Source organism: Gossypium hirsutum, chromosome D05 (genome assembly GCF_007990345.1).
Source record: "Gossypium hirsutum isolate 1008001.06 chromosome D05, Gossypium_hirsutum_v2.1, whole genome shotgun sequence".
Lineage (NCBI taxonomy): Eukaryota > Viridiplantae > Streptophyta > Magnoliopsida > Malvales > Malvaceae > Gossypium > Gossypium hirsutum.
This window is the reverse complement of record NC_053441.1, coordinates 8,358,109-8,380,389: the sequence shown is the minus strand read 5'-3', so window position 1 is coordinate 8,380,389 and position 22,281 is coordinate 8,358,109. Positions and strand designations below refer to the sequence as shown.

Genomic DNA, 22,281 nt, shown 5'->3' with positions numbered 1-22,281 from the left:
AAAGACAAGGTCAACATCCAGGACCAGGTGCTACCGCTACTGGCTAACAGCTACAAAATGATAAAAAGATAAGATGGTCGGCCATTTACCTGGCAACCTCCAAGAAAAAAAGGAAGCAAATATAATCGTGGTACAAATACAAATAAAGAACAACGCTTTCCATCCACTGTGGAACTGGACGGGGCTGAGTGCTGATCGGTGCTCAGTACGCGCCAAGATATGAAACCCAAAATTCTCCAAACTCCTACATGCGAACAGAAAAATCTTTCCACTTCTTTTTCATTTTTATTCTCAAAATAACATTGATTTGATCAAGATAACTCGTGCCCAATATTTTTTTGTGCTGTAATGGCATCTGAGTTAGGTCCCATTCTGATGCATGGACGATGCTTGGTAAAATGATGTCATGATGGACTTTTCGAGTCAAGTCGTGCCCTGCTGTAGCAATGGTAGCTTAGCTTAGCCGGATGAACAAACTACTCTTTTGTTATTGGTTTGTCAATGAGCTGACCCTTTTTTTGTTCTTCTTATTCTTTCTAACCACTCTCTCTTGACTGTCTCTGAGCCTAATTAAGTTAGGCAGGTCCACGGTGCATTGTCGGTCTCTAAACTTCAATTTTTGCAGTTCTCAAAGGATTAGAAAATGATATTGTTTATGGGGTGCGCCTGAAATTATGAGCTTTTGTAAGTCTCGTGGTTATAATTTTGATTTCAGGATTAATCATCAATTCAAGTAAATGGGTTTCAATTTTCTTGCTCGTACTTTTCAACATTTAGGACCAGTTCTTTATTACTTAAAAAAAGTAATGAAGACTCCAAAAACATTTTTAAAAGAAAAGTTATGCAGAGCAAGTTGTTTTTTAATGAAATTTTTAGCTTTTCCTCTCCCAAAAACACATTTGGTGTTTAATTATTTTTTCACCCCTTTAATAACATAGTACTTTCCTTTTTTTTCTTGGTGCTTAATTACAAATGTATTAAAATCATTAATTAAAAATAAAAAAATATTTTTTAAAATACTAATTACAAATATTTAATGGTTATATTTAAATATTTAAAATATAGTTTATATATTCTAATTAAATTTTATAAATAATTAATATTTATTGCCTAAAAATATTTAAAATTTTTATTTCATATATTAAAATATTAACAACAAATTATAATAATTTTTTTATATTCTTACTAAAATATAATAATATTAACTAATTTAAATATTATTTAAATGCATATTTGTTACTTGATAATAATATGTCTAAAATGGACATTTTATTTTTTAAAAGCACTTTTCGAGAGCAATGCTAAACAATCAAATTTTAAACCAATTTTTTTAAAAACACTTCTCAAAAGCACTTTTTCATAGCACTTTTCAAAAGTATTGCCAAACTAGTCGGGGACATGATTCCAAAACTAGCCAATAGCCTTAAAGTTCTAAGTTGAGCAATAGAGGAAAATCCAACACTTCAATCAGACCTCCATTATTGATAAAGGAGACCTCAAGCCAAAACAACAAATGTGAGTCACTATGATGCAAAGAGTCCTTTTCCAAGCCTTGGCCGCCGTGGTAATGGAAATGTTGTTGACCAAAAACAACAGATGCAATAAAATTCATAAAAAGAACAAAAGTAAACCATCACAGCTTGTCAGCTTTCAAACCAGAATGTTCTTGGCAGGCTCTTAGGCTTGTCCTCACCTTGCCTTCAAATGAATGGCAATTAGTCCAGGTCCGGATCGCCCCTTACTTCGACACTGCAAAAGACCCAATGTTTACCCTTAAGCGAAGACCATAAAGCCCAACAAAACAAAAGAGCATAAAACTTGCAATCCCAAAGCAGCCGGAAGAAGCCTCCATTGGGGCAGGCAAAGGAGAATGGAGAATTTCGGAGTGATAAAAGCCCCAACAAACTAGAAAAAGCGAAAGTGGAAGCCAAGAACTTATGAAACAAGTTGAAAAAAAAACCCTTACTAAACAAGCAGGGGACAAAAAGTGTCGAGCTTTTTTTAGGTGCCCTAAAAAAGGGTTCACATTTAAATTCATATATTAATTAATTGTATTGTGGCTCAAATTTGCATTTTTTTAGACCCTCCCGTAATTTGATTGTTATAATTATAATGAATCATTAATGGACAACCAACTGAGGTGTTGTAAGAATTGAATTGATAAAAAAATTTAAATCTAATAATTGCAATCTCTTTCTCTTCTCTCTGAATTAGATAAATAAAGGCAGTAATTTGGTTCTCTAGATGAAGGTGATTAGGTGACATGCTCAAAATCTCTGCAGGGCAAAAAAGAAAGAGAGAGTCAGAGATTCTGGACACAAATTTGGCTTTACATTACTTCTTTATTTATTACTATTTTTTTCACATAATCTGATGCTTCTAATGAAATCATAGCCCACCGGATTTAATGGTGTTAGGAACACCTGATCAAATTCTTCCCACAGTTCAATTTCCAACTCAGCATAAGCCTCAGACTTGGTCTCCAAGTAAGAAACCAAATTTTTTATCCTTTAGAAAGGCTTTGCTCTCTTCATAAATCCCTGCTTCACTCAAAACACTTGTCTCAGTTCTCAACACTCTTCAAACACCTAAAACTCCCTTAATCAATTTTGTCCTTAAAACAAAACAAACCCTATTCCATTTTTTCTTTCTGCCTTGTAAGAGAAGCAGAGAGATTAAACAGTTTCATACTCTTGTTTTTTCCTTGGTATACTCCTCTGCTTTGCAACTCCCATATTTTGGCAGAAATGGAATTCACTGTTACAAGCCCCACCAAGAAGCAAAAACAAAGTCTCCCGCCTAGGAGAGGCCAAGTTAAGATGAGAATCATCAAGGGTTTCTTCAAATCAGTTACTTCAATGGCGTCGGTAGCCAAGAAAATGCCCAGCAAGATGAAAGAAAGTGGTCCAGGGTTTAGCTCAACCTCCACTACACCTGCTCCAACCCCTACTGCCTACAATTCGGATTGATCATTCATCTCAAATGGTCATAAAATTCTCCATACTTTTGTACAGGGTCTCTAACTCAAATTTTAAGTGGTCTGATCTTATAATTTGCCCTTTTTTGCCTCTAGGTGTTTTGTTGTTTTCTGGTCTTTCCTTGTGTAAGGGATTGTAGTTCTTATTTACAGACCCTGTATTGGTTTTGATGTATACAACATGCTAGAATCCAATTTTGTCCAAATCCATGGAAAAGATTATGATTAATTCATTGTTCTTTTTAATTAAATTCTTGAAAAGACAATAAAATAAAAATCTCTGAAGACTCGAAATTTCAATCTATTGGACCATGTTTTGGAACACGACATGTCGTCCTAAATGTTTTACTCTTGCTTTCGCTGTTTGTATGCCTGAATTTCGACTGTAACTAGCTTGAATTTCAAAACCCATCACTTGGCTTTACTTTAGTGGTTAGGGTATGTTCGAGCCTAAAATAACCTTGGGTTACAAATGTCTCTGTTTGCGCATCTAAATTTTGAAGCACCCAACAGAATCGACACTTGTCATAAGCTTAGGTCATATGCTGACACTCATGGTTGGCCATCTCCTAATATTGCTTGATGCTGTCACCAATTAACACAAATGTTCACTTTTCTCAGACATAAATCTCTTGTCATGTTCCTTTTAATCCCAGTAATATTTATGGTGGGTTTTGAACTACTTTTTTTTTCCCCTTTTTCTCTTTTCTTTAGATTATCTTTCTTCTTTTCCTTACCCGTTCATTTTTTTTTCTAACTTTAAAAATAGATTTTTAAAGTGTTATTAAAAAAAAACACAACTATACATGTCAGAGTTTATGTAGTCTAGGTTTTGTCATGTTCTTGTATTCATATTATATTTATATTGCTTTTTGTATCATGTGTACATTTGTATTATTTTTTTGGTCATAAGATTAGGGTTTTTTACTCAAATAGGGTAGAAAAAAAATTATGTACTGAAATAGGGTGTCAAAAAAATTATTTACGAAAATTGCCTATCTCAAAGGCGTCAATGAATAAAAAATATTAATTTTTTTCTTTTTTAATGGCGCCTAATGAATATTTTATATTATTTTTTTATAAAATATAATTAAATATTTTCTCGGATCAGTATGTGACCCGTATAATACATAGTATTGGCGCCTATCTCAGAGGGGCCAATGGTGGTGCCTATCTGGGAGGCGCCATTAATGGTGCCATGCTGAGAGGTGTCAATGTTCTTATTTTATATAAAAAATTGTTTCAAAAAATCAATAAATACTGTTAAATAAATACAAAATCAAATAAAATTACATAATATAAAAGTTACATTATATAAACTTTTATGTTAAACTCACCAAATACTAAACTAAACACAACAATTTATAGCTTAATCCTAAATTACTAATAAATTAATTTTTAAATAATTACAAACACAAAAATTTATAACATAATCCTAAATTACTAACAAATTAATTATACAAAAAGTTACAATACTCATACAAACAATATTACAATATTCATATAAAATTACAAAATTACAATATTCATACAAAATACTAATCCAAAACTATAAATATAAAATTAATTATAAAATAATTACAATATTCATACAAAAAGTTACAATATACATATAAAATTACTCATTGGCGCCTCCCTATGAGGCACTTTTAATGACACCTCTCTATGAGGCACTTTTAATGGTGCTTCCCTATGAGGCACCACCCGACCCATTTTCTCCTTTGACCCGTTGACCTATTTTGACTCGTATTTTTATTTAAAAAAAAAGAAAAAAATAATATTTTTTACTCATTGGCGCCTCTGAGATAGGCACCAATGAAAAAAGTACCCTATTTTCGTAAATAATTTATCTAACACCCTATTTCAGTACATAATTTTTTTTTACCCTATTTGAGTAAAAAATCCTAAATTAAATGAGTTAACAACAACTATATGATTACAAGTGTACTGTTAGTTTGTTACACATCCAACTTTTAGGATGTTTTGTCAGCCTTTGTATTTTGGTTGCCTAATTGTCAAATTTCTAGCAATGTTTAATTGTACACTTTACATTATATTTACATTTTTATTTTGGTCCAATAATTTTTAGGTCGTTTTCATTTTGACCACCAAAAAAAATATATTTTATAACATATTAGTTGGGGTAAAAAAAATTAAGGATTAAAGTAAAAAATCAAAAGAAACTAAAATAATGAATTAAAAATTTATCAAATTGTATTTATTTACCACATTGTCGAAATTTCTAAATTTATTTTTTTCAATATTGAAATTAATTAAATTAATATTAAAATTAATTAAATTAATTTCCTTCTAAATTTTAAAATTTTATTTTTATGCTTTTTCATATTATTATTAACGAAATAAACTCGATAACTCAAATTTAATAATTTTTTGTGAAGCTTGTATTTATTTTTATTATATAATCTTGAATCTTCCATACTAAGCTATATGCAAAGAAAAAACATTGCAATTAATTAGATTAATTGCTTATTCTTTTTTTTGAGTAACGAAGGGAGGAAAAAAATTTATGGATTTTGTTTTCCATGGAAGATAAATTTAATCAATTGTAAGGATTTTTCTTTATTTTTAGCTTAGAATGAAAAACTTGAGATCTTATAATCAAAGAAATTTTGGGTTCCATGTAGAATCCTTAAAAATGATTGATTTGAGTTGGTTTTAATTTGGAAACATAAAATAAAATTTACGGATTTAAGAGGAGACTAAATTAATTAATTTAATTACTTCCAATATTATAGTAATAAATCTCCATCGGTTGACACTATCAAAGAATAAAAAGAATCAATAATTTATTTAATTGATTTTGATATTTTAAAATTTAAATTTTCAATTTTGAAGAAGAAAATAAATTTAGAACTTTTGGCAATGAGATAAACAAGTACAAATTGACAATTTTAAAATAATTATTTTAGCTTCTATCGCTTTTTCACTTTAATCCTTAATTCTTTTACCCTGGCTAATAATACTTTTTGAGTGACCAAAATGAATGCAACTTAAAAATTGGGTGACAAAAATAAAAATAAAAAGAGAAAGTAAAAATATGACGTAACGTGGATAAAATAATTGACATCAGAGATTGAACGATTGAATGACTAAAATGAAAGAGTTGGATGAAATGGTAAGGTTATAGATTTGGTTGGAAAAGAGATGTGAAATAAAAAAAGAAAGATAGGTGTAGGCCAATTGGCCCCATTTTTAATTTGTTAACAAGTGGGCAAGACTGATTTTATTTTTTTAATTCCATTAACTTAAACAATGAAGTGAGTGATGTTTTTGTAAACCGAAAGTCATCCTCCCAAAGTGAGACAGGGTGTCAAAGTGATAAAACAGCTGTCCTTCTGGACTCCTATTCCACAAATTTACTCATAAATATTGTCAAAGTCAACGATTTCATAAACATTTTTATTTTCTTTTCTCAAATGGTTTTATCTAATTACATGCCTTTGCCTTATTTTATCAAACTAAAACATTCAACACGACAATTTTAATTTAATGTGAGCGGTATCGTAAACACCAAAAATCAAATGCAAATAAAAACGGAATGTTATATAAAATGTAATTTATGAGTTGATTTTTAATTTAAATTTCCTGAAAATAGATTTAAAATATATCAAATCCATCCCATCTTATGATTAAATTTTGAGAAGATTTAGCAAAATTTTATGAGTGTAATGAGATTTTCTTTTTCTTTTTTTAAATTTTTATGAGATTAATGAGATTTTTTAAAAGTTTGAATAGATCTTAATTAAAAGTTTCAAAAAAAAATTTAAAAAAGTATAATAAGAAATTCGAGGGGCCTAATTGAAATTTTCTAAATTTTTTAAATATATATAAATTTATTAAAATTTTGGGGTCAGACCATCGTAAGGATCATTCGTTTCGTTTGAAATTATTGAAAATTTATTTAAAATAATAATATTTGAAATGCATCTAGAAATCTCGTTGGACATGTTAAGAAGGACAAAGAAGGGAAAAAAATTCACTCGAATTGAATAAGAATCACTTAAAATTATTCTCACGAATGGGAAAAAAGAAAAGAAAAGAAAGTGTATGTATCTTCTCGAAATGCTTACTTTTAGAAAAAAAAATTTTTAAATGAAATTTCATTAACTAGATAATATAGAAAATTATTTCAATATCGGGGAAAAAATATTAAAGTTAAAGACCCAGGCCCACAAAGAACCCACCAGGTCTTTATTAAGCCCGCTAATTAACAATTGGATTCCACGCTTTCCTCTCACATTATTCAATGAATTACTTATTATCACTCTACTATAATTTATATCCAAACTTCGTTCTCGGGATTTACTCAAAATATAAGAGAATTTAGATAAAAATGTAAGTTCAAAAGATGAGTTTGAACAGAAAATGAAACCCATTTTCTAAACAAGTTGGACTTCGGGTAAAAAACTTTCAACCCGACCTTAGGTTGAAAGTATTGATACCTTTCACAAAAGTACCAATACTATTTTAAGGTTTAATATTTTTGAAATTTAAAGAAACATTGCCTAAGTATCAATACCCTCCCTAATGTATCGATACCTCATAGCAAGTATCGATACATTCTCTATTGTATTGATACTATAGGTTGTAACACAGGTCGGGCTTGAGTTTAGCATCTATAATCTAGATAGGATTGGGCAAAAATTTAGGCCGATTTTTCAAGCTCGAGCTTACCAACTGGGCCTAAAATTTTGTTAGGGTTCAGTCCATGGACAACTCTAATTATATCACTACAATACGATTTAAGTAAACAAAATTATATAAAAATTAAGTTAGAATTTTTTATGTAAAAAATTGGAATGAAATGTTTAAATAAATTAATTGGTAATTTTAACATCCTAAAATCAAGTCTTAAAAAAATAAAAAAGAGATATATTTGTAATAATAATTATTGTTTTTAAATAAAATAATATTTTAATTGAATTAACGTGGATTTAATTTATAGCACAAACTCAAATATTTTAAATTAGCAAAGGTTTAGAGTAGTAATGATTTTATATTAAATATAATGATGGTTAAATTGAATGTATTGAGTGAAATTTCAAAATATTCTATAGGTAGTTGTTAACAAAATTATTAAAATCCAAAAAAAAAAAAAACCTTGGAATGATTTCATTTTTCATAAATATAAGCCTCGATAGTTTTGTTGTATCCAAAATGTGCTTGTATTTTAGTTTTTATTCGTTCGTACAGTGAAGTTTGGGATGACAATGAGTGTCACTGTATTTGATCTCAATCTGAGTATCACTTCTTTTAACACTACACAAATATAAGTTAAATATTAATGACCTATTTGGTTCTATACTACTTTTACACACACACAAAAAGAGAGAGAGAGCATAATTTAGAAATAATGAAAAAAAGAAGAAGAAGAGAGGGTTGTCTTGATTAAAAAATTTCACAATATTCGAATAAAATAGCTAAACGAAAGCCATTTTGTTTTAAGTTTCGTTCATTCACGGCCCTAATTGATAGCACGGAACTGGGCATATCTTAGCAACAGTTCCTCATTCAATATCTTTAAGAAAATTTTACTATGGAAACAAGATCCAAGGATTCTTCAAACAATTTACAAGAATCAAACCAAATAAAAAATGTTAAATATCAACATTGGAGAACCAAATCAAAGAAACCTCCATTAAACAGAAAATCCAATCAACCCCAACAAAGAAAAAAAGGGAAAGTAATATTTTTTTCTTATGGGGTTTGAAGTAAAATGAAGAGAGACGCGATATGAAAAAGAATTACAAGTTAAATGAAGTTACCTTTCTTGAGAGCTCGTAAAATTGAATCCTTACACCTCCCTTTATTGGATTCAAATTCAGGGATTAGGGTTTTTCTGGATTGAAACTGAAACGAAAAGAGCTATAAGCGGAAGATGAAGAAAACTGGAATCCTTTTGGGCTCATAAGTTTAAAAAAAAAACTTAGGTGACAAATAAATATAAATGGTCAGAACTATACACTAACTCTAGAAAGAAAGAAAAGCTAAAACCAGCTAACCATTTCCAAAATGATGTTATCCTAATATCCTATATTATTCTTTGAACTAGTGAACTATACAAAACACTAACCCTGCAAAAGAAACAATGGTGTGCTTGAATATCAAACCCTAATTCATTATCTGAGATCCACCCTGAGAACCCATAGCTCCATCTCATTGGTAACATATGTATCAACATTATTCAGTCAATACATAATAATCCAAACAAAAAACCCAACATTGAATTCATTAGTACAAGATTCAACATTTTTCTTTTGTTCTCAACCACCCAAATAAGGAAAAAAATGCAGATTTATTTATCTTTAGCTTTCTCTTCTTCCTTCATTTTCTTCTCCCATCTGCGTTTCTTATAAGCAAGCAACATCTCAGGCATTTTCTGCATCAAATTAGCAGTATTCTCCCTTCTCTCCGCGGCTATTCTGTCGCACTTGTGACCTTTCATCTTGCTTCTCATCTCTTTCTTCTCTGGATCGTATGGCCAATCTTGGCCCGCTAGAAGCATTTCTTTTCGGAGTCTGGCTCGATGCCTGGCACTGATGCCTAGAGGCTTCCAGGCTCCAAGTTCCCAATAGCCCCATACTCCCTTTGATAACTCTACTTTGTACTTGGCCAACTTTTCACGCCATGGATATTGGTATTCTCCCACTGCCTTCACCACAGATTGTGCTGCTTTCCCAGCCATTCTTGAGTCCTATGAGCAAAGAAATTTGATTAAATTGAAATGTGTTTAGACTTAGCCAACATTGACTAATGTCCAGAGGCAAAAAAGTAGTAAAAGTATCATGGAGGCTCTTGTACTAGGAGTTAAATAGCATTTTCCCCGTTTACTTTAAAAACGGACAAATTAGTCCCCTGCATGTTAAATTAAAAAGCAAATTGGTCATTTCTGGTAAAATTTTATCCGTTTCTACAGTTAAAAACTAATGTTCTTGATAGAATAACTGTGTGGTGTGCCATTTGTACCTCATTGTAACACCCAGGATCAATGTTTAAAAATAAAAATGGATAAAATTTTTAACAAAACCAACTTACTCTTTGATCTATTGTAGGACTAGTTAGCCCATTTTTTGAGTGGAGGAGGCAAAATGTAATCAGATCGGCCTCCTACAAGGGCCTCCATGGTACTAGAGGTGTCCATGGGACAAGCCCAACCAAAATCTTAAGCCCAATTAGTAGACCCAGACCCCGCCCATCCCAAAAAAACAGGCTTAGATTTTTGTCCAAGTCCAGCACAAATTATATTTGCTAAGCTCAGACCCAGCCCGTATTATTATTATTTATCTGTCCTTTCTCTCTATTTAGATAGATGTTCATTTCGGGTTTATTGCAGATATTGTCTGAATGATTTCTATGAATATTAACGGCAGCAAAGCTGAAACCGTAAAATAATGATCCAGTAAAGTTGGTGTTGCAGTTTCTATTTAAATCGCAAACAACTTCCATAAGCGGTCCTTCCCTATTAATCCAACAAATGCCATAAACTTGTCACTGTAAGACAAAGTAATTATAGGAGCAATCTCAAAGAATTAAGGCCTAGATTTCATTCTCGCAGCAATGTGGGTATTCCAAGAACTTACATCCTCCGCGGAAGTAAGCTTGGTAAATAACATAACAAGCAAATTCAACAAATATTTTTCAGATCGAAAACATGAAGATATATTCACAAACAGATCTATAACATGAAGTTATATACCACCGACACTCATACCCCATATCCATCTTGTATATAACTCAATTAAATCACCTAAAATCTAGTTTCTTCTCCAAATTTGATCATTTTACACACACACAAAAAACTATCTAGTCCCTGAATCCCAAACATAGATGAACCTTACTGTTCATCCATTAATGAAAGCACAAATGTATGCATAACATACACCAAATTACTAGGAATATAGATCTGAATCCCATCAGTTTTTGAATCCCACGCACAAGAATATACCAAAAAGGAATTATCTTTTAACAATAATCAATTAATTAATTACCAGAAAAACGAGAATGCGATGCGCAAATCATATGAAAAAAAGTCTTGACTAGATTTCAGGGTCAATAACAAAATATAAACAAAAAAAATCACAAACACAAGAAAAACCCAGAGTTGAAACACGCAAAAAAAGAAAAAAGAAAAAGAACCTGATTGAAGTTTGACCAAAAAACAGAATGGGAATGTTCTTTTTCTTCTTCGTCTTCTCCGTCTTCGTATGAATGTTGAGAAGAAACCGAAACAAATCTTCTTTTTAAGTAAAAAAAACAAATGAAGAATCGAAGAAAGAAAAATAAAACCTAGATTGGTGGGGGAGGTGTCGTGTCTGTGAATGAGTGATTAGGGATTTGGAAGTGGAATTAGGGGCTGGGAGCGGGAATGTGGAATCACGAAGATGGATCCACGTATTTTTGAGATGGGGCTCTGCAGCTTGCTGGGATCCGCCTTAGCCCACATTTGCGCTTATTTAGCAGCCCACTTCATGATCAAGTGGGCTCAACGTAGGTTAAATGTTACTATTAGTCCCTCTACTTTTTGAAAATTGTGGATTTAGTCCCTAACCTTTAATTTGATCAATTTTAATCCCTATATTTTTCAAAATTTAAAATTTTAGTCCTGCTCCAACTAGTAGCGTATTCTTCAATTGGGTAATTTTAAGTCTTTATACTTTTCAAGTTTTAAAATTTTAGTACGTAAATAATAGTTAGTCTATTAACTGATTTTTTAGTGAGTGATATGTAAAATAACAAGTTGACATGACATTATATGTATGATAAAATGTTTGTCACATCAAATTTTAAAAATATCGAAACTTAATGAATTTAATCTTATCACTTGCTAAAGACTAAAATTTAAAAATTTAAAAAATATAACGAAATTAAAGTGTAGAGCATATTTTGATAACAAATGACAAATAAGGTCGAAATTTGAATTAGAAGAGTGTGACCGAAAGTGTTTAAAATTAAGAATTGCATATTGAGTGTGGGATAAAAAAACAAGTGTATAAGGGGTAGACCTGTCCATGCCCGCTCGAAAAGTGGGACGGTTTGGGTAAAAATATAGGCTTGAAAAATGGGTTTAGGTAAAAAAATAAGGTCTGTTTAGAAAACAGGTCGAGTATCAGTTAAGGCTTTTTTGGCCTAGGTCCGCCCCGAATATGTAAAAAAAAAGTATTTTTTTACTGTTTTGTTGCTATTTTCTTATTTCTTTTTTTACTATTTTACTACAATTTTACTATTATGTTGCTATTATTATGTTGTTATTGTTTGGATATTATATAACGCTTATTTTATTGTTAATTTTATTACTATTTTAGAAACATTTGTTTGTTAAGTTGCACTTATCTTAGTGTTATTTAAGTATACATTTGTTTTAAATTTTATTTTAAATTTATTAAAAAATATTTATTTTAATATTTTTAGTATTTTTGATATGTTATATTTAAAAAACATATATAAATAAAATTAATATGAGTGGACCATGTCAGATTCAAATTTTTACATTTTTATCCGGGTTGAGCCCAAGCCTAATAAACGGGTCTAAAATTTTGGTTAGCCCAGAACCGCTCGGCCATAACACTATTTTCCTGGTAAACAAACAAAATCCTACCACTCATCAAGTTATCTAGGGAAGTCACTTTTCGTAAAACTTTCCCAGTGACTTTTTCATTCTTTGTATGGTCAACAGTCCTTTCACTTTTGGTTCCACATTCAAATTTCAAAATCCACAAACAAAAGCAAACCTCAATTGGCCGCTCTGTTGCTGTCTCTTTCCTTCTTCCATAAAAACACGCCTTTCTTTTCCTTTCTTTTTGCACCACTGTTTTCTTTTCAAGGGAAGTGATAAAAGAAGATGGAGAATGAAGGAACGGCGATTGATCTCAGAGGAACCCCAACCTACGATGGCAGATATGTACGTTACAACATCTTAGGTAACATCTTCGAAGTCTCTTCCAAGTATGTTCCTCCTATTCAGCCTGTTGGTCGTGGCGCTTACGGCATCGTTTGGTATGATTCTCTTTCCCTTCTTCTACCTTTGATGCAAAAATTTTCTTTTTTATTATTATTTTCTTTTTCCGTTTTGGGTTTTCGTTGGATGAGAGTTTAAGCTGCAGATTCATTGAAATGTTGAATTTTTGGATTCTTTTCTTCATTGTTTGGGATTTTAGTGATTAAGCAGAAGAGCTAATTATAAGTGTAGAAAATGGAAATCTTTAGTGCCCTTTTACAGAAATTTCAGAAATGAGCTATGTGTTCGTTCCAATTTGATGTTTGAAGAAGTTACTATTTTTACTATACTTTTCAGTAATAATTTTGGTTTTGATTTTTTACGGGTTTGGTACTTCGATCAGATAGCCTTAATTTTAAAAGAGAGACCACGAGATTAAAGTTTCAAAATAATATTTTGAGTCACAATGAAATTGGATCCTGTAACAATTGCAGCTGTGCCACAAATTCCGAGACAAAGGAAGAAGTTGCAATAAAAAAGATTGCGAATGCATTCGACAACAGGATTGATGCTAAAAGAACACTCCGTGAGATCAAGCTCCTTTGTCACATGGATCATGATAATGTAATCTAGTAGATTCTTAACTCGTTTGCTCATTGTTAATACATTTTCTTGGGTTTGCTTATTCTTTTCATGTTATACTATGAAGGGGATATGAAGTGTTGCATTAACATTTTTTGCAGATTATCAAAATCAAGGACATAATAATCCCGCCAGAGAAGGAAAAGTTCAATGATGTTTACATTGCATATGAGCTAATGGACACTGATCTGCATCAGATAATACGGTCTAGCCAGGCTCTCACCGATGATCACTGTCAGGTGGGTTATGTACCATTCTTATTAGTTTTTTCCCCCTTTAGCAAGGTCCTAGTTTGTGATGTTACTGGTGTCATCAGTAGATTATCTTGGCCCGTGTACTATGCCATAGTAGATTGCAATAAACATATATCGATATCATGAATCACCAATGGTAGTTTAATATGATTGTGTATTATCTGAACTTGGGCTATAACTATATTGTTTTGCAGTATTTCTTATATCAACTGATGCGGGGTCTTAAGTACATACACTCGGCAAATGTTCTGCATCGCGACCTAAAACCTAGCAACCTGCTTCTCAATGCAAACTGTGATCTCAAAATTTGTGACTTTGGTCTTGCAAGAACCACCTCAGAGACAGACTTCATGACTGAGTATGTTGTAACCAGATGGTATCGAGCCCCTGAATTGCTTCTCAATTGTTCAGAGTATACTGCTGCTATCGATATCTGGTCGGTTGGTTGTATTCTAATGGAGATAATTAGAAGGGAGCCACTTTTCTCTGGTAAAGACTATGTTCAGCAGTTGGGGCTTATTACTCAGGTATTCATCCTTCGGTTTTCACTCAAACCTAAACCCAATTCTTCAGTTTCATAGAAGAGCACTGAATATTATAAAATCACCATTTTTAGGTATTGTTACAATGAAAGAATGAAGCAGGTTGTAAATTTTTAGTGGATGATAAGACATGTTTAGATAAATATCTCACTTTTCTGATTATTTCATAAAACAGCTACTAGGGTCACCAGAAGATTCGGATCTCGGATTCCTTAGGAGTGACAATGCTCGAAAGTATGTTAAGCAGCTTCCTCATTTCCCTAAGCAACCTTTTGCTGGAAAGTTCCCAGACGTATCTCCCTTGGCAATTGACCTTGCAGAAAAAATGCTGGTTTTTGATCCAAGCAAGCGTATCACTGGTAAATTTGGCAAGGGAATTTACAATGTTTTTTTCTTGTCGGTTTCTTTGTTCATTTTCTTATAAGAAACATCTGTTTTGTATGATGCATGTAAAGTTGAGGAAGCGCTGAATCACCCATATTTATCAAGTCTTCATGAAATCAATGAAGAGCCGACTTGTCCATCTCCTTTCGTCTTCGATTTTGAGCAGATGGCCTTGAACGAAGAAGACATAAAAGAGCTAATATGGAGGGAGTCTTTGAACTTCAATCAAGATAAGATGCCGGAATGAAGTCAGTAAGAAAGTAAACGACTTCTTTCATATTGTTTTGCTCCATTGAAGTCCTGGTTCAAAGGTTGAGTTTCATGAAGAAGCTTGGCTTTTGCATAAACGCAAGACTGTTCGGGTACTAACCCAAAAATACAAAATATATATAGGGAGATAGGTTCTCCCTGGAGGTGTTGAGATTTAAGATGGTGGGAAATGTTTTTGACTTTCTGTTTCTAGGTTCATTGGGATAGTGTTGGGGTCATTATATACAGTATTTGGAATCCTACCAACCATGAAAAGAGGGTGATCTGTATTGCGATTAGACCAGTCAATTAGACAGGTCGGGTTATTTTGGGTAGAATCATTTGAAGTTTTAAAGTTTGAGTAATTTTCGAGTTCAAGTAACTTCTAGTTTTATTTATTTCGGGTTTGGGTCAAAGGCAGTAGTGTTTTAGCCTTTTTCTTTGTATGGTATTTGATCTATTTGTATATTGTTTATATACATTTTGTTTATACTTTATCCTGTAGAAATAACGATCAAAGAGTGATAGCGAAGATGATGAAGAATACCTTAAGGATATATTATGTATTTATATAATATGTATCTTAAATTTTTTGAACTTATTTACTACTATTTTATTTTTGTAAATTATTATCTCTTGGATGGGAGAAATAAAAAAAATGGAAGAAAGAGAAGATTATGGAAAAATTGTGTTTAATTTTGTATTTTTTTCCGGGATAATATTTGATGCTGCATCTTATACCATCAATGAATCACGTCAAGCTATTTCATATTTCATCAATGAATAAAGGAAAAAGTATTTGAGGACTTATTAAAAAAATATTCTTTAGTTTATTTAAATATAATTAAAATTATTAATTTCTCATATCCTACGTTAAGAAAAACTTCAAAACGACATCGTTGCCACCTAGGGCGTCTCATCCACTCCCATAGACACGCAAAACAAAAACCACTAAACGGGCCTTACGTGTTCCTTCTCTAGATCTGCGAGTATCGACCTAAGATTCGGCTCTTCCCCGCTATGCTCTCAGCTTTTGATTTTATCCAACTCATCATTCCATCCATGGCTCATATTTTGACATGCGTAATTTCGCCACTTGCCACGTGATCAGCAGCTCCACACCGCCATTTCTTACACGTCAGCACCTCCCTCTCTAATAATATCTTTTCTTCCCCCTTCAAATATTTCTCAATGTCAGTCAAGCATTTTTCTTCACTCGTTATATAATTTTTATGAAAACCCCACTAACCAAGTAATCTGGAATTCTTGTTCGAGTGTTTCTCATGGCGGCTTACTTATCCATGGATAAGCTGTAAAGGTATCAACTTTCATGTCCATCTCTTTTTTGGTTTATCCATTTGTGTCCAATTCTCTTCTGAAGTTTTATTTTATTTTTCTAAAGAAAATTGAATGGGGTTTTTCCGCTTGAGTAAATCTAATAATTCAATGCTATGTTTGGCTGCTGAGGAAAAGGTGAATGAAACATGTGAGAAAGCTTGAAGCTTCACTTCTTTGTTGCTTACGATTTCCTCTCTTTTTTTCCTAATAAAAAAACATATTCATTTCCACTACATTTTTTTCTCTTTAAAAATGTTTCCCTTTGACTTGGTTATTTGAAGTGTGACTTTAAGAAGGTTATTCTTTTTTCGATTAGATCTGAAATTTGCTTGTGAAAGCATTTGATTTATTCGGGGATGGAATGGATAGTTTGTTGCTTGTTGAAAAGCTATTAGACAGTGGATTTTGCTGCAGGTAGCAAGCACGTTTGAAATTTTAAAGTAGAGATATCTTAAGTTGATTTCATCTTCCGAGATGGTTAGCAATTTGAATATAATATTTCAGAACTTGGACTGCCATTTTGTTAATGTAAATTCTGCTTTGGATGTATAAAGATTCTATTACTTTGTTGGTTCTTAGCATATTGTAGTGGATGTAGCAGACTGTAGATGGTTCATTTATTTAATTTACTGTTATGAGTTATGACCAAACGAGAGCATCTTATCTATTCAATTGTTTGCATTCCTTATGGTTGATGCTTTTGAATTAGTTGATGGGAGCTCTGTCTGTGAAATTCACAGTGTGAATGATACGGTTTTGTCGATAAAGGAAAGGTGGACAACGGTATGTGTCACGAGCAGAAAGAAGCAAGGCATGGAGTAGAGAGAGATGGGCAAGGTTCAGGCTCAATTGGGGAAAATGGATCAAGGATTGTTGAGAGAACTTTAAATGTAAATAATGGGTCCTTGGAAGCAATTGAGGTGCATGACGTGTCAGAAATTCCTCAGCAACAACCTCGAGGTTCCATGATACGTTGGGAGAGGTTTCTCCCGTTTAGGACCATCAAAGTTCTCCTTGTGGAAAATGAAGACCTGACACGCCATCTTGTTAGTGCATTACTACAAAATTGTAGTTATGAAGGTGAGTATTGGTGTTTATTTAATTGGTATGTTGAATTTTGAGAACTTAAACTCTTAAAAGATGTTGCTATTGTTTCCCTGAGGTTTTAGATAGTAGAATGGATCTCATGTCGAAACAAAAATTTTCTTTCTACTTTCTTTCTGAATGAATATAATCTATTGTTTGTTTGAAGAAGTAAATTTTAGGAAATATTTACATAATTTGGATGGCCAAATTGGGTGGCCTTAAATGTGGTCAATGAGTGAGCCACTGTAACTAGTTTTAATTAAAAATTTAAATGAATGATTTTCTGGTATTCAAGCATGGAAAACTTGTAGAAGATTTTGATGTGCCGTTGACTAAGTACTTGTTTTGACATTTATGTTATTATAAGCTATATGAAGTTGAAAGACTAGCTTATGTACGTGTTTTACCGGTAGTTGTGGCTGTTGCAAATGGTCTTCAAGCATGGAAACTTCTCGAAGATCCAACTAACCACATTGACATTGTCCTGACAGAGGAGGACATGCCTGTTTTATCAGGAAGTGATCTTTTATGCATGATTATGAACCACAAAATGTTGAAGAATATCCCTGTGATAAGTAAGTTTCATATACTGGCATTTCAAAATTGCTTTAACTGAGACGTAAGGTCTAATTTTAATGATAATTTCTGATTTACATACATGGTATATTTAATTATCATCACTGGTGACATTCTATATTTTGCAGTGATGTCATCTCATGATTGCATCAATCTAGTGTTTAAGTGTTTGTCAGAGGGTGCAGTTGATTTTCTAGTAAAACCTATTCGGAAGAATGAACTTAAAAATCTTTGGCAGCATGTTTGGAGGAGATGCCACGGTGTGAGTTCCTCTAATCTCTGCTTCAAATGTGATGTTGTCTTATGATTGAGATTGGAGTTCAGAAAGTAATGCCACACAAAATTTTATAGTAAAGTTGAACTCTCAAAAGGAATTGACTCAACTTCTTTAAGCCGATGTTGTATCAATTGCAGTTTTTCTGTAGTGGAATTGTACATCTTATCTCCGATTTTATTGTTGTTATTCAGTTCATTGAAAGCAATGTGTTTTAAAGCATCTCTTCTATTTGAATTAATTTCTCATTCTCTCTTAGTCTAGTGGCAGTGGCAGTGTCAGTGAAAGCGGAACACTGTCAAAAAAGTCAATCAAGTCGAAAGTTAATGATGAGCCTGAGAATTATGCTGCCAACACTGATGAGCATGATGATGACAGTGATGTTCTGGTGGGTTGTAATGGAAGCGAAAATGGGAGTGGCACCCAGGTCATTTTAAGTAACTTAACTAATTACGAATAGATGAGGGAGGGGGTTGTGAGGGGTTGTTACTGCAATTATCAATCTTTTCATTGTTTAGCATCTAAGATTGAGGATGTTTGTGTTCTTTCTAGAGTTCATGGACAAAAAGGGCAGCTGAAGGTGAGAGTTCTCAGCTGATGTCTTCCTTAAATCGATTTCCTGATGCTCCCAATAGCACTTGTGCCCAGGTGGTTCATGTGAAGCATGAAAAATGTGGGAGCCCATGGACATGTGTTACTCGGAGAAAAGAATGCCAAGAACAACATGAACAACTTCGTATGCGTTATGATGTGTTTTGATCATTTAGATCTTTCTTTTACAATTTCTTTTTCTTACCGTAAGTAATTGATTTTCCAGTTGATGCCACTGAGGGAAAGGACTTAGAAGTAAGAGTTGAAAGCAATCATGAATGGCAATGTGGAAATCAATGCGAAAATTCACCTACTCACCTGGCAGAAGCAGCCTCTAAGCCATTTGACAGGGGATGGTTTGAGCACCAGGATGAGAACATTACTGGCAATGATCGAACCCCTGATATAATTACCACATTACAACAAGCTGAATGTAGAGCTTCTGATGCTCCAGGCGGCCCTTCTGATGTCCCACAACTTAAAGATGGAGCTTGCCATGGATCTGAAGAAAAGCTATCCTTTGAACTGACTCTTAAGAGGTGGCAAGGAGCATCAGATGGTAGAAATGCTGCAAATGATGGGCATAATGTTTTGAGACATTCTGATTCATCAGCTTTCTCAAAGTTAGAATGTTACTTGCAGAATTTAAACTGAATTTCTCGTTTTTACTGTTAGAGTCAAACTTGAAATCATTCTTTTTTACTTGCTGCCTTTACTCGATACGCAGATACAGTATTGCATCTTCGGCTAAGCAGGTATGGTCCATAGCACTGAGGCAACTAGTATAAGGGATGCCTCTGTTTTAATCACTCAAATTCACAACATTTCCCCTTTTCTACTTGATCAATGGCTTGCACACCACTTCACTATTCTGCTGCCAATGATACGAGATCAGTAAACATAGAAAGAGTAGGTCCATAGGGACAAGACTTCTTGAGTAGGTCTAATTTTTGTGGCCATTATTCCAGGCTCTCACAGGGAATGTAGGAAGCTGTTCTCCACTTGATCACAGTTCTGTCACAAAGAAGACTGAAATAATGTGCACTTTTCCATCTCATTCCAATGGTATTCTTTTGAATCAGTCATCAGTAGGAAGCAACAACAAAAATGATATGACTACTACTGCTAAATTTGTCGGCCCAAAGCCAAAAGCTTTGGTTGACAAGTCTGGGTCCATTTCAACATTTAAATGCCTTCACTCTTCTTCCTTCCAACCAATGCATGGATGTTGTATTTGTTCATCTCAGGAAGTGTCACCTGAAACGGTAAATGATACTGAGTTTAAACTTCTCATTCACAATTAAGAAGTGCAAACTGGGTATTTCATTCACAGCACCTACTGAGAATGAACATTATCACTTGCAGGTTGGTCATGATACCTCGCTGAAGATCATGGCAATAACTGATAAACAATGTAGATCATCCAGTAGTGTAAATGGGAGTGCCTCAGGGAGCAAGTATGGTAGCAATGGACATAATGGGAGTGAAACAGGTTTACGTGCTGAACATGCAGTCACGGAAGATGGCAATGGGACAGCGAGTGGGAGACGTGGTGGTAGTGGCGCAGATGAAGACCGGGTTGCACAGAGAGCGGCTGCCTTGACCAAATTTCGCCAGAAAAGGAAAGAAAGATGTTTTGAAAAGAAGGTAATTCACTTGTTCATTTCATTTTTTTTTGTTTTTTGTTTGAACAATGGGGATTGCATAGTAACCATATCCTGATGGCCTGCACAAATCGTCTTTTAATAAAACAACTTGAAGTTGGCACTTACCTCTTCTGCTTTAGAGTTTATCTTGAAGTTGGCCTTCTTCTATGGTTCTTGTTTGTCAGGTACGGTATCAGAGCAGGAAGAAGTTGGCAGAACAACGACCTCGTGTGAAGGGGCAATTTGTGCGGCGAACCGTGTATGATATTCCCAAGTCTAATGCATATGATTTATTGGTCGTTGCATGGTTACTACTCTAAACTGGTCTCTAATCCTCTCTATTTGTTTTTCAGTTCTGATTGGGGAGGAAAAGATAGTTCGAGTTACGATTTCACATCTGAAGACAGATATTCTGATAGTTTAAGATAACACAGGCAAGGTTTGCTGATTAGTATTACTAACTTTTCCCTTTTCCCCTTCCCATGCCTATAAAATATTGCGTACATAAGATGAGCAGTGGCCGTATGTCTTGGGAATTAATACGTTGACATAGTTTCTATATCGCATGAAAAACAAACAATAGGTTTTAGAACTTATATCCGACTTAGCCCGGATTTGAATCTGGCCTGAACTCAAAATAATTGAACTGAAAGGAAATCCAAACATGCTTCTCCACGTTTAAATAGTTAAAAGTAGTGATTGTGAGGGACATAAGCCATGAAAGAGCGTTTAATTACATGAGGAGCATGATGCATCTTCCCTCTGTTTTTAGTGTTTCTGGATTGGGTAATTTTTAAGAGAAAAATAATACAAATATAAATAGTCCCAACCAATTATGGGAGAGTTCTTTTTAGATAATAATTATAGGACGTGAACCGTCTTTTCATCCAAATATGTACTATTGTGAAATTATCAAAAAGTTCAATACCTTTATAAGGTAATAGATATAAATTTGAGGATATTTTTTATTTTTTACATAAAATTAAAAAAATATATACAAATAATGAAGATTTGAACTCAATACCTTAATAAATATATTTGATGGCATAAATCTAATAAATGTTTTTAGAATTGTACTAGTGATTGAATTAATCAGATCATTAATTTTTTATTCAAATTAATTATTAAAAAATTAAAAAATGTTCAATTCGTGAATTAATAGATTATATATTTTTAGTGAACTGATTCTTTTAACTTTGATTTTAAGGGAAAAGGGTCAAACAAAATGAGAGAAAGTAGGGCAGGAGGCAAAGATTTGATATAAGGGATCTTGATATTTATTGAAGATTTGAGGTTATCAATTCAATAAGAGTGCAACAATGGATGGGATGGGGGTGCTTGAAAGGTGACCACCGCCCACTCTGTCTCCACTCCGTTCACCTAGATTACCAATGTGTTTCTGCACATGTCTTTGGGCCCTACCGCATGTTATCCTCTTTTTATTGTATCCGATAATTTACAATAAATTAAATACGAAATGGTTATCACTTTTTGGCCATAAATTCTTTCAAATTAATTTTTGAACTTGAAAATTATTTTTATATTAGATTTAATTTTTCTTAAGTAAACATTTGATATTTTCTAAAGATTTTAAAATTCAAGTCTCAAAATAAAAATAATTATTAAATTTAAGTCTTAATATAAAAACAATAATTAAATTTAAAAATTAACTTAAAGAAAAAAATTAATTTTCAATGTAAGAATAAATATCTATTTCAGATTTTGATACGACAATTTACTAAATTTAAAGATTAAATTAAATAAAAA

General features: G+C 32.8%; 3 protein-coding genes across 10 annotated transcripts; 2 read left to right on the top strand and 1 right to left on the bottom strand.

The window, feature by feature from the left end:
* Positions 1-9,134: 9,134 nt before the first annotated feature.
* Positions 9,135-11,466, bottom strand: LOC107906187 (uncharacterized). Its single transcript, XM_016833103.2, has 2 exons — positions 11,135-11,466; positions 9,135-9,692 (listed from the first exon to the last, which is right to left on the bottom strand). The coding sequence occupies exon 2, from the start codon at positions 9,681-9,683 to the stop codon at positions 9,294-9,296; it is 390 nt and encodes a 129-aa protein (XP_016688592.1). The 5' UTR covers positions 9,684-9,692; positions 11,135-11,466; the 3' UTR covers positions 9,135-9,293.
* A 1,291-nt stretch (positions 11,467-12,757) lies between these two features.
* On the top strand, positions 12,758-15,055 carry LOC107906186 (mitogen-activated protein kinase homolog NTF6-like). The gene is made up of 6 exons (NM_001326969.1): positions 12,758-12,991; positions 13,427-13,556; positions 13,676-13,813; positions 14,023-14,355; positions 14,546-14,729; positions 14,826-15,055. The coding sequence occupies exons 1-6, from the start codon at positions 12,837-12,839 to the stop codon at positions 14,999-15,001; spliced, it is 1,116 nt and encodes a 371-aa protein (NP_001313898.1). The 5' UTR covers positions 12,758-12,836; the 3' UTR covers positions 15,002-15,055.
* A 927-nt stretch (positions 15,056-15,982) lies between these two features.
* On the top strand, positions 15,983-22,001 carry LOC107906184 (two-component response regulator-like APRR3). 8 transcript variants are annotated; one of them, XM_041093521.1, is made up of 13 exons: positions 15,983-16,321; positions 17,082-17,421; positions 17,841-18,002; positions 18,132-18,265; positions 18,537-18,704; positions 18,830-19,013; positions 19,095-19,491; positions 19,596-19,623; positions 19,837-20,133; positions 20,234-20,515; positions 20,700-20,773; positions 20,868-20,948; positions 21,729-22,001. In XM_041093521.1, exons 2-12 carry the CDS (start codon positions 17,127-17,129, stop codon positions 20,941-20,943), a joined length of 2,097 nt encoding a protein of 698 aa, XP_040949455.1. In that variant the 5' UTR covers positions 15,983-16,321; positions 17,082-17,126; the 3' UTR covers positions 20,944-20,948; positions 21,729-22,001. The 8 variants fall into 8 exon arrangements, with proteins under 8 accessions (XP_040949455.1, XP_016688586.2, XP_016688587.2 ...); XM_016833097.2 differs by having other exon boundaries at positions 21,722-22,001; XM_016833098.2 differs by having other exon boundaries at positions 20,868-20,953; positions 21,722-22,001.
* Positions 22,002-22,281: the final 280 nt, after the last annotated feature.